This window comes from Mixophyes fleayi, chromosome 5 (assembly GCF_038048845.1).
Source record: "Mixophyes fleayi isolate aMixFle1 chromosome 5, aMixFle1.hap1, whole genome shotgun sequence".
NCBI classification, from domain to species: domain Eukaryota; kingdom Metazoa; phylum Chordata; class Amphibia; order Anura; family Limnodynastidae; genus Mixophyes; species Mixophyes fleayi.
In genome coordinates, this window is record NC_134406.1 from 244,603,002 (window position 1) to 244,616,572 (window position 13,571).

The following is a 13,571-nucleotide window of genomic DNA, read 5'->3' on the forward strand; positions in this document are numbered from 1 at the left end:
TAAGCATCAGCCTGGAGGTCCCAATCTGCAACACTATATGTTTACTAAATAGCATCTCCTTTTGTTTGTCTTTTATCTGGTAAAAGATCCACCTTAATTAAACTGTATACCCTAAACTTAAATGTAATTAGTGCTTCTAATGACTGGGAGCTAAAATTGTCACAATTTCCTGGTTGTACCTACAAGTGTGTTATTTTAACGAATCGGTCCACCTGTATGGACTTTTTTACATGACACATTTAAATGTAAAAGTTTGTTAGTGTATTTTTCAAATTAAACCCTCTATCCATCTATAACTGTTACTTAGATGCATTCTCTAGTAGGGTGTATCTATCATTACCTGGATTTATGTTGTCTGATTCAAATCCTCTGGCACTTAACCATTGACTCATGGGTATGGGACAGTGATGAACCCTTTGTTCTTGCACGATATATGTCCCGTAAAGGAACAGATGAGGGAATTTTTGCTTTATTCGGTTAGTGTTAGATATACTCTAGAAGACAATGTATCTAATCTATGACTGTAGAGAAGGAAGGTGCTTTAAAATTAAAAAAAAAAGACCCAATGCTTCTTTTATGATTACATTTGGGAAATAAATTGTTCACAAAAGGTGGACATATCAATGACCAGAGCGCTCTGGATATATACAAGGCAGCACTATCTCAAAAAACATGTTTGATAGTCCAGCTGAAGCAAGTGCCACAGTATTTTCACATATCTTCCACAATTCACCAGGCGAGGAAACCACTGTCCTCATTTGCAGAGTTCAAAACGGACGAGATGCAAAATCTACATTGGTGGTCCTGCACATCATGATTTGCACACGTGTGCATAGATTTTAACCAAAGTGCATGGGTTTAAGGAAAATCTTGTGGTGCAGAAGACTGTGAACCACCAGGAACCAATTTACAGTCCCAAAATGATGATCCAACGTAACAAAGGATCTATATATTAGCTATAATATCCTTACGTGTTTCATTGTTCAAAAGACAATGTGGTTTTCTAGAAGGGGCTCACACCCTCCTGGCATTGCTGTAAGGTCTGATTTATATGAGTGCCATTTAGGGGAATATTTCTTCTGACCGATGGGAGGAGTTGGGTGAAGCGAGGGTGTTCCTTGAGTAGGATCCAGGAGAGAGCAATTTGGAAGTCTCACGGACATTCTGGGGAAATAGCCAAGTATGCCAAAAACAAAATAAATGAAAATATATATTTATTTTTTTTAAAAAGCACAAAACCATTACCAATAAAAATACTTAGCAAGGTTAAAATGTTATTTACTTATTTTATAATTATATTTGGGGTTCTCATAAAATGTCAAGTTAGTGAAAGAACTGCCATATAAAATATCAACTAGGCCATTGGATTATTGTCTGCATCTCTGCAACGCTAATGGTATCTGGAGGAAATCATTCCACTGGGCGGATCCGCTGCATTCTAATTGTAGAATCCCATTTGTATCTACGAGAGGTACTCGGCAAGAACCAAAAATTTACATTAGGCAAAGGAATTTCAGAATAGAAAATTGATGCGTTTTTTTTTTTTTTTAAACCACTTGCATTAACAAAAGATTACAGAGGCTCCTAAATTGCAGGGTGTTATTTTAGTGGTAGTGATTCAATATTCATATTGAAGCAGATGTAGCAGTTTAACAAAATAGCTCTTGAAATCCGGCACAAATTGAAAAACACAGGGAAAAATGATGGTATTTTTCTCTTCCCTCTTATCGCCCCGCTCTTCTGAATTGACACGTTTGGCCTTCAGAATATTTACACATGGCTCCCACTGATCTGCTGGAAATCCTAACTCTTTCCAGGGAAATGGCCCAAAAGACAAATTTTCACCTCCCAATCTTAAACTGCATCTGTCAACTACACCAGAGAAAACCATATTGTGCCTCAACGGTGAGAAGACAACACCTTAAAGTGTGTAAGTCCCTCTTGTGACTGGAATCGTGCGATTATATGGTCTACGGAGAGAGTCAATTTTAAAATATAGCAGCTGAGAATATCATTCTGCATTAAAAATGACATTTTAGTGACATTATACCATCTGTGGTGATGTAGAAAGGAATACAAAACATCAATAAGTGAATGGTGCCCACGTACAATGCAATCCGGTCATCGAGCTTGATCGCCAATTAGCCGTATTAGAGAGTAATTTGGTCGCTCAAAAAAACTCAATAGGAATCATTGCCCCACTTGGTTTACAATGTGAATGATCAAAATTGGATATGATTTTAATTTATACATTTTGGGTGTAGTTATTTGTTAAAAAGTACATGTACCAGGGCAGCACAGTGGCCTAGTGGTTAGCACTTCTGCCTCACAGCACTGGGGTCATGAGTTTGATTTTCGACATGGCCTTATCTGTGTGGAGTTTGTATGTTCTCCCTGTGTTTGCGTGGGTTTCCTCCGGGTGCTCGGGTTTCCTCCCACACTCCAAAAAAAACATACTGGTAGGTTAATTGGCTGCTATCAAAAATTGACTCTAGTCTCTGTCTCCCTCTCTGTCTGTCTGTGTTTGTGCCTATGTATGTGTGAGTGTGTGTCTATATTAGGGAATTTAGACTGTAAGCTCCAATGGGGCAGGGACTGATGTGAGTGAGTTCTCTGTACAGCGCTGCGGAATTAGTGGCGCTATATAAATAAATGATGATGATGAACTACAGAGAAAGAAGCACATTCTGTGGTGTCACACTCTATTAAAATTTGAACCCTAACCCATTGTAACTCCCGATGTCATCATCCATAATTCAGCGGTAGAGATAAGCTAACCTGCAGGCATACATTAATATAAGTGTCATTGCAGCTGGTCAGTCTGTAAATAGTAGTGGTTTATCATATTCACTGAAGCAATTGGAGACCTCAAATGTCAATATGTTCAATTCATGGAAGAGAAGTAAAAGGGCTTTATTGCCTTAACCTCTGGTTCACAACAAAACTACGCAACGTCTTGAAATAATATTCATGACATAATTTGTGTTTCACAAAATACTTTGATAATCTAAAACATATATAATTTGAAATGTTGCATGGGATGCTGGGTTGACAAAAGTACTCCCTAGAAAGCGAGTCTGATTTAAAGGACCAGTAAACCCTTAAGAATGTAGTTTTCCACCCCACACCTTCCTCCTCATTATGCAGAGCTTCTGTGAGCAGCACTGGTGGGCTACGGGCTCCACCAGAACATACATGTGGTTAGCGTGCAGCTGTCATACACAGGAGTCATGCACAGTAGTAGTTGTGCTCCCTAATTGTCCCCTTGTAGTAATAAAAACTGGAAGAGGGGTGAACACATGCAGCTGTCCAATGGGAGATGAGCCCCCCTCTTCCTATGGAGTAACAATATTACTCCAGCAGGGCTTCTTACTCCAGCAGGGCTTCTTACTGAACTGTGGGAGAGGGAGTGTTTTAAGGGTTTACTGGTCTGTAGCAACAAACAGGATTCACATTAATTAGATTTTATATAGACTGAGGCCTTCATCCATTGTCTCATTGTTTCTTGCATACTATCTGATGTAGCTCAGTATGGCATGCTGTAACAGCATAAACCTGTGCAGAAATCTGACATTCAGACCTTACGATGCAATCAAATATGTATGCAACTATAGCCATCCTATACATTAGCTTACTGCTGGCTATAGATTCCAAGCGACCTGTGCAAATGTGCAAATATCACCAGTCTGCCCAAAACAAAATACACTTTGGAAAGCGGGGTGGCACAGTGGTTAGCATTGCTGCCTAACATGCACTGGGATCACGGGTTCAATTCTAGACAGGGCCCTATCTGCGTGGGGTTTGTACATTTTCCCCGTGTTTGCATTGGCTTCCTTTGGGTGCTCCAATTTCTTCCCACGCTCCAAAGACATAGATGGACAGTTAGTTGGCTTCTACCGAAATTAACCCGAATGTATGGCAGGGAACATAGACTGAAAGCGCCACTGCACTTTGTAACATACAAGTGGTATATAAAGAATAATAATAATAAATAAAAATCAACATTGACCGGCCATGTTATAACCACTAGAAAATGTCTGAATATGTAATACTGTTAAAGTATTTTTCTTACATCAGTAAAACAATTGACAACTGCTAATGTCTATTGTTGTTAGTACTTTAAAAGCAAAAAGGCAGTTTGGACCTCAATGCAAAAATTGATTGACATTAAGCATCCTCAGTAGGGGTTCTGCATAAAATATGTCAGTAGAGCTTGTGTATATTCAGTATAATATAATTTGTGTATATAATATACACACACACACACACACACATTTATTTATTTAGAGAGCTATTGGGAAGTGAACAATCAGCAGATCGATCTCCATATAAATAAATAATGAGATATAGGAAGTCACATCCTTCATAAATCAAAGCTCCCAGCATAGTGTAGATCACTTCCTAATTATTTCCACTACATTTTCTGTTTGAGTTAACCGGTCCTCAGCCCATATCATAAATTATCAGTTGTCCCTGCTCTACTGTGTTGACTTACCAGCTAACCCCAAATTCCTGATAAAGACTAGTGCTAAGCTCACTCATGGAAATGTTTTTTAAGGCAAGAGGTGATGGCAGATAGAGTCAAGATCTAGCCTGAAGCACCAGGAATTGGATGACACCCACCCACAGACACACACGTGCACACTCAAGCATACACACACACAAAAACCATTATCTTCCTTTCTCCTGCAGGATTAATCTGAAGCACGAATGCTTTTCTAACAATCAAGAGTAGAAGGTAACAGGTAACATCTTCACTACCCCCAGTGATCATCGATCTCCAGGAACAAACAAGTACATGGAAGGTAGAAAAAAATTCAGATTGATATGTTTATGATAGATAGATAGATAGATAGATAGATAGATAGATAGATAGATAGATAGATAGATAGATAGATACTAATGACCATTCTGAAAGCCAAAGAGTAAATTTCTATTATTACATATCTGTAATAACAACCTGCTCAGAATATTTACATGACAAGATAACATAATTATGTGCCAAAATATATATATATATATATATATATATATATATATATATATATATATGCAAAAATAGAGTATAAAAGGCAGAGAGCAAAGAGGAAGGTGAGGAAAAAAATAAGTGGTTGAGGGCAGACGAGGTACAGTGGCTTTCTGTATTCATTAAACACCCTTCTTAGCTTATCTAGAGCCAGAGGCTTGTCATCAGGACAGCACAATGTGTGAGGCTGGAGAGACAGGCAATGTGCAGCAGGCTGATTACAGTATCAGCACGGCCCAGATTTGAAGAGGGAAGGCTATGGGGAGATTGGAGAAGAGAGAAGAGGAAGAAGGTTTGTGTGTGAGTAGGAAGGGAGAGGGGGGAGTGGATTGGGTTTTGGCAAAGATTTAAGACAGTGATTAAAAAAAAATGATTTACCAACAAAACAAAATATAGCAAGTGAATGAAAATAGCTAAAATAAATAAAGGAACCCTGTATAATAAACTTTTCTGTATCAATAATACCCCTGCAAGACTGTGGTACCGATGATGTCTCAAATGAACAATCAGGTATATTTCAAACCAATCAGTCAGCAACATTACAATAGGATATATATCAAATTCAGTTTGAAATCCTTAACACACAAAATGTATATATATTTGTGTGTGTATGTATATATGTTTGTCTCTGTACATACATATATATATATATATATATATATATATATATATATATACACACATATACACACATACACATATAGATCTATTTATATATTTATGTGCAACACATTTTATTATAGTAATATTAGAAAAATACAATATATAATACACAATTCGGCACTTGCTTCTCTCTCTCTCTACTAACAGATGGTTAGGAATATGTAGCGCCTTGGTGTTTAATTAGTTTTATTAATTATTCAGGCTAATTATTGACAATGATTTTATACCACATTATATATACAGGGGGTAATGTGCTAGGCTTGTATTTCACCAGTTCACAGTCTGATGTAGGAATGTAATGCAGTATGATCAGAGGCAAATGGTGTTTTCTGATAATTGTAAAGCAGGTTTAATAATCCCTTGTGTTTACACAATGTAGGACATGTAAAGAGTGCTTCAAACATGCACTTATTTGTATTTAAAAAAATAACTTGGTTCTATAGCCCTAACATCTTAAGTTTTTATGTAATTTGGTTAATAAAAGCATTAATAAACCAAGTTCATTATTCTGGCCAAATGGTTTATTTTAATTATTATCTATTTTATGTGGGAATGAAGATTGGAGGAACAAGCAGATCATAGGGGGTAGGACAACTCTCAGTTCCTAGGTCACTGCTATGAACTGCAGATGCACAGGGGTTTCTCAGAAATCCAACGCTAATCCAATAATGTACAAACATTTTCCTATCACAGAGAGGAAGGGTAAGGTAATAGCACTCCTTATAGTTAAATCTGGCGACATATTTCTGTAGTAGTAAAAACAGATTTGATATGGAGCTGACATAGAAGAATTGACTCCATACAATGTAGGTCATTGCTGTATATATATAATAATAATAATGTATGAGAAACACCGAAATGGTACAATGTCACTAAATCTCTCTCCTTAAAACAAGATACATTTTAATGATCTGCATAGGTAATAACTGACCTCTATCTAGTATTTGCATCCCATGGTGCATTTTACTTTTAAACCACATTTCTTTGATAACTTTGTAAATGGTTATTATTTTAAGATATCCAGACTGTAACCCTTCTTCTGCTGGTTATTCCTGCTCCTATTCGGGAGTGAATGGGTTACAGAACGAGGTGCCCTTTTTGAAGGGCTGGTGTACTGTACCGTGTGATAATGTGAGAAATTCAACATATGACCATTAAACGGGGAAACACGTCTCTTCATTACTTCATTTGTAATTCTTATCTTAATTATGCTCATAATTACTGTAAACAGATGTCGCAGATATTCATGTGACCTTTCACAGGGGGTGACGTTTTCAGCCCTGTGTTATGCTCTTTGTTTTAATACCTTTATAATCCCTTCAACACATCAATCTGCGACCCTCTACCCCATTTCTTATGTGTAACACAGCGCTCTTTGATCTACATTTTTATAATGAAATGTTACACGTGTATTCTGGTTACATCAATTGCTTTATCTGCATTGACAATTACACTTTACCCCGATATATTATACCTATAACAAAAGTCTAAAACCTATAAACCAAAAAATAATTAGAGAATATATAATTATGTGATGAGAAAGATTAAGTAAAATGGGGTAAAACTACTAATTTAAATGAGGCATTTATTTTGCATAGGTAGTTTTCAGTGGGTAAACTCTGCTCTCTCTCTCAGTATATGTCATTTCTCCATGTGTGGACATACAGGTGTAAAATCATCTCCTATACAGATGGTCACTGAAGGTTAGACTAGGCGCTTCCTCTATTTGTACAGCCTGCTTGACCTGTTTTGCACTCATCACTTACAATTAGGTCCATTAAATTGTACTAATGATTAAATGTCCGACTCCTAAAATATACATCCTAACGCTTTGCATGCTGGCATAGTTAATATAGAAGGAGGTGATGGTTTATTATTATCAGTAACTATTACTTCTATACATGTAAATATATTTATATTTGTGTGTGTATATATATATATATATATATATATATATATATATATATATATATATATATATTTATACATTTTTATATATATATATATATATATATATATATATATATATATATATACATATATATATATATATATATATATATATATATATATATTTATACATTTATATATATATATATATATATATATATATATATATATATATATATATTTATACATTTATATATATATATATATATATATATAGATATATACACACACACATAAAATTAACTGGTATGATGTTTTAATGCTACCTCCTCTACTATAATTTGTCAAGCAACCTATTAACATATTAATCTTCGGTGTTTGGCGATTTTTGAGTTGTGCTGGGAACCTACTCGTTCTCCCTCTCACAGGCTGCCAAATACAATCATTAAAAAAAAAACAACACTTTTGCTATTAAAAGCTGATCTAGACGTGAGCAGAGTCTGCCAACTTAAGCGTGAGAATTCTGCACAAAGTCCCCAGATCACCTTTATACCGCGCTTGATAAGCCATCTCCAAGCCAAGCATACGACAGGTTCCCACAGAACAAAGACATGGCTTTTTCATTACACAAAATGCACTGACTGGCCAAACAATCTATTAAATGTCCCTTTTCAATTAACTAAACATGGAGAAGCTGGCAAGTGGACTGTGGAGATAAAAGTATACAATAACCACTGTTCATTTTAGGTTTTCACAGATGCGCACAAAGGATGTCACATCAAGTTCGCAGGTTGTACTGAGGGGAATGAGATGGGTTTTCGGGTGTCAATCTGCAGGAAGCAGCGTTTATGATTTGTAGCAAGTTAAAATAAATAAATAAGTAACTTCCACCTTACTATATTACACTTTGAACCGGGTTTAGGGAACCTATCTCTCCAGCTGTTGAGACAATACACGTTTCAGCATAACGCGTTCACAGGGAATACTGGAACTTGTAGTTCTACAAGGCTGAAAAGCCACTACCACTGCGCCTGGATTGTACCACCAAACCCAGCAAGAGCTCTATAATATTTATATTTAATCCAATTGTTAGCAGTTTGTGTTTTGTTAGGTGCATCCTTTGCTATATATAATAAATAAACACTGCATTTGAGGCACTTGGCAGCAGGGAAGTCTATTAAATTGCATAATCTTCTTCTGCAGCAAGAAACCGTTTATAAGTTCCAATGAACTGTTATTTGGCCATAACTGAAATAATATCGACCCTGAGCACTCCGCCTGTGGATTGACCACTCTCCCGATACATTAATTTATACTGTATGTCATACTAAGTTGTTGTTTTTTTTCCCCAATAATTTTATAGTGCTTAAAGAAGCCGTGCAAGAAGCAACTTAATTGATCATAACATTACATTAACTTAATCCAAACCATTCATCACAATATGCTACATATAGCGACTGGCCTCAGCCACATAGCTCGGATTAGTAAATTGATCTAGTACTGTAACCAAATATAGAAACAGTGAGGCGGCTGGGATCTCGCAAACGTGACTATCCATATGCGTGGCCATAAGGCTCATCTGCAACCAGAGTAACAATATGTACATTCTGGAGAAGCAAACGCAGTTTGTGACACAAATCTGGATTTGACAGAAATGCGCAAAATAATTCCTTTCCTGGAAGGGTTTGGTGGAGCCTGGAACACTGGAGGAAGCTGTTTGCTCAAATTGTGTTTCCTAAGGAAATCTGCTGCTACAGCAAGGAAACTATGCATGACATTCTGTGTCCCACCAGGAAATGCAAAACACACTATCAACGACCCAAAACAGACTCCTGCTTATCTCTGGCAAGCCTCAAATCTGTTATAAAACAAGGCCAGATGCCTGGTCATTTCCACGACAGGATTAAAGGCTCCAAAAAAAAAAAAAAAAAAAAAAGTATATCAAAACCAATGCACTAATAGCCGTCACGCCAGGCAGCAAAACCTCCCCATTACAGTCTGTTAATACATAAATACAAAATGTGTCATCTGTACGTGTCTTTGGCTCTCCTAAATGTCACTGACAGTATAAACAAACACTTATTTTACAGCCAAATAAACACGAGTGGGTAATTTAAGAGCAGACTCCTCCACTATGTATATGGCACTGTTATAATCATTGTATATTTTTAAATTGCACTTTGCATGCAATAATATCTTTATATATGCGTTCTCTATAGGAGATGTTAATTAATAGCTCTGCTGATGTCATGCTATTTGCAAAGCGTTGCACAGCGAGTTGCACAGTAATATCTATTTGATTTACAAAAAGAAAAAGAAAATATTTATAGATGAAAGAAATGCGTTTTAAAATTAGCCATATACAACTTGTGCTACTGTTAGCATACTGTATAAGGAGAATGAGGCAGACATGTCCTGTGTTATGTCACCCAGCCTCACACCACGGTATCCTGGAAGATTGTATACAGAACTGAAGGTAAAAGATGAACATACATGGATACATGTGATCACAACGCTTGTGCTCACGAGCTTGCAATTTAATATAGACTGGCAGCAGCTTACCCATTACATTGCTAAAAGTTTGCACACAATAAATCCAAAACTGCAATGAGATTTAGGGAACCTCAGGAGTTCTGCGTCTGGGATACTCTGTTATTTCCAAATCATCTAGCAGAGCTTTCTGTTTGCCATAAGTTCAATAAAGACGTCTTTGTTCTGTCTGATTAAGACGATTTAAGCACTGTGTTGAAGACTTCTCTCTAAGCAGTGGCTGCTGATGAAATGACTTTAGCAATGTTATATGGACATAAACCAGCACACAACATATCCAAAACCGCATCAGATACGCAGCTTGTCATGCAGAAGCGACATATGTTCACCATCACAAAATATCTTCTTTATATCATCAATGCGCCTTTCTGGTGCTACACAAGAACACATACACAATGCACTAGGACATAAACATAATACCACACACACATAAATTCATTAAATACAGTAAGATCAACATGATTTGCAATAACCCGAAAGTCTCTTATAAGGTGCAAAAACAGCACTACTGCAATGGGCACATCTGCATGACCCCCAAAACATCACTATAACTTGCCTTCTACATCAACCCCAAAACATCACTACATGAGCACTTCTGTATCATCCCTAAAACAGTACAGTACCTATAATGTGCTTTTCTCCATCGCCCCCAGAAGCCCCCCCTCCCCAATGCGCCCAGCATCACCTTAGACAGCGCTGGAGAATTTGCAGAAACAAGGTAAGAGGTCCAGCTGACACCTCATTGAAAAGCACTGAAACGTGACAGGGTACTTACACTGGAAGGGGCTTGAGATTCCCACCATTCGCCACAGGCTTGTAACTGCAAATAAAAGTTCCTGTTTTCTCTGATGAGCAGAAGCGACGACGTCGGGGAAAAGGAGGGGTGCAAAAAAGTAACACAAAAAAAAACAAAAAACCAAAGTGAAGAAGAGGAGGAATGCGGCAAAGTCCAGATGATCCACGTCCAGTAAGTCAAAACTAAGTGAAGAACTCCAGCTGCCCACAGCTTAAAGCGAACTCCTCCGGTTCCTGAGGGTGGGGAGGGCAGGGGGCGGGGAGGCAGAGGACGGGGGTCTCCAGGCTGCGCTGTAATTGCAGCAGTGACAAGATCCTGGTGTTGCAGACAAGAGCGGTCTGGGGCGTCAGGAATTACGGCTGTCACTGGTGGTCTGCTGAGAGGCGAGACATTTATTACAAGCGGTGTGTGGCTCTGTCATGGAGGAGGAAAGAGCCTGATCTGTGCTGATTTCCACCATAAGGCTGCGATCTCTTCCTCTCCCTCCTCCTTCACCTCCTCCTCCTCCTCCTCTTCACTCTGTTTATTTCTCTTTCTCTCCTGCAGTCTCTCTCTCTCTGTCAGTTTGTCTCCCTCTAAAGTCAAACAGCACACTGCCAGCAGACGGCCAGGCTCAGCTACCCAGGTGCAAGGGTGGGTAGGAGGGCTCCCAGCAGTGGGAGGCGATAGAGGTAGCAGACATCTGTGTCGTGAAGAGGTCAGGGGGGGTCAGGTAATGCTAACAATGGGGAGAGCACATTGCCTGCTCCTTTACACTCGATCTCCCCCTTGTTTCCTCTGTCTCTCAGACCTGGTGGACTTGTAACATGCTCCCTAACGTGGGTTTCCCAAGCTGCCTGCCCCGCAGTAACCCAAGACAAGCACTTTCCCCGGCCATCTGGACTCACAGCTCCTCCTGGCTGCTTCTCTGCCTGGGAATCATCACTGTACAGACAGAGCTGATACAATCCAAGCCTCTCTTTCATATCTCTCCCTTAATCCCCTTCTGTTACTTCATTTTTTTTTCAGTCTGTTTGTTTTTGCATTAAGTAATGGTCATGCAGAAAACAAAGAGGTGTTACTTGGCTTTGCTTTTCTATTTTACTGCTTTAAATGTCTCTAGATTATTTGGCATCTCTTGGCCTGCGATAGAAGACCTGCTGAAGACTAGATATTCCCTAGGATGAGAATGATCCCCAAAGACAGCATCGAGAAGCCTAATAAGATAGAAGATATAAATAAAATAGTTGATGCCAGTCATTTGCTTGGCAGCATGATGGGGCAGCCCTTGTTATAATGTGGAGTTTGCAGGCATTACTATTATTTGTGTATTATTCTTATTATTGCATTACTATTGTGTTACTATGTTATTATTATTATTATTTAGAACTAAACTTATTTTAAAAAAATAACTTGTTTTCACAGCAGAGAAGAAAAGGAAGTCAATTTATTTCAAGAGCAATAAAATGTGACAACAACCTGGATTATGTAAATAAAGAAATAAATCAGCAAATGTGCGGTTTGATATCCATGGACAATATTCTATCATTAATGAAGATATTAAATAATGTAATGCATGTAGGTCAGTTATAATTAAAATGACTTGCAATGTTTCAGTTACAGTTTTAATAATGGCAAATGCTCTCTCCTTCCCCTAATTTGGCTTAAGGAATCATCAACTGCACATAAGTCCCTTCTGTTACAATTTAAATAATACCCCCAACATCCTACCCCAAAAGAACAACATCATTTTAAGTGTTAACGCTAAGAATGCTATCATATTGGCATTTGTCTTTTTTGTTTAAAATTAAATCCCTGTTTGTTTTTGAAATACTGTTTATTCTGATTTCTTTTTTTTTATGTTCTATGTTAGCGGATCAGTTTCCTGATTATTCCATTGTCAAGGTCATCAGTCTTTCCCCCAGTCTCACCTCTTATGTATATGTTCATGTAGCAGAGCATATGATTATATCCATGACCACTTATTAAAAACTAAACAATACACTGAACTATATATTAGCAAAATGTAGTAGTGAAACAATGTACAGTGATACTTTCAATAGAGGACAATTCTTAATACACAGGTAGGTACATGGGTCCATTGCTTGATCAATATTTGATTAGCTTTTGGAAATCCCATTGATTTCCCATTGAATGTCCTGCATAAAAATGATCTCTCCATTCCCCAAAGCATATTTCCATGGACAGAGAAATGTAATTTCTCTGATTGTAATCCATGGTCTCCATTGTAAACACTTATAGTCCAATGAGATAAATGAAATAAGAAAAGGAAACGTGTAAAAAAAATTAACATATAACTAAATTATATTCCTGCAATAATTTTTTTCCCCTGTAAATTCCATATATCCTCTGCAGCTGAAGACGCCGCCGTCTCGTACACATGAATTGATTTAAGAAACCACCACAGATGTTCCAAGGCATTAACCCTTCTCCTTGCTGGGCGATATTGATGCAAGGTTTAATACAACTTTACTGTTCTTTAGTAATGAAATGCAGAGCTCATAAAATCTACAGTATGTTTCTTCTTAGCAATTCTCCAGATGAATATTTTTAAAATGGAAACATGAAGCAAATATAGTATGACTATATGATATGTTATGTGTTTATATAATAGGGCTGATTTCTTAAAGGCACGCTAGCTTAAAA

General features: G+C 37.5%; 1 protein-coding gene across 2 annotated transcripts in view; it reads right to left on the reverse strand.

Annotated features, from left to right (window-relative positions):
* RUNX1T1 (RUNX1 partner transcriptional co-repressor 1) overlaps positions 1 to 11,839 on the reverse strand; it is a 113,687-nt gene extending 101,848 nt beyond the window's left edge. For both annotated transcript variants that reach the window (XM_075213779.1, XM_075213776.1), the window contains exon 1: positions 10,905 to 11,839. In XM_075213779.1, coding sequence (XP_075069880.1) covers positions 10,905 to 10,932 — 28 coding nt within the window. In that variant the 5' untranslated portion in view covers positions 10,933 to 11,839. The remainder of the gene's footprint in view (positions 1 to 10,904) is intronic.
* Between the last annotated feature and the right edge of the window lie 1,732 nt (positions 11,840 to 13,571).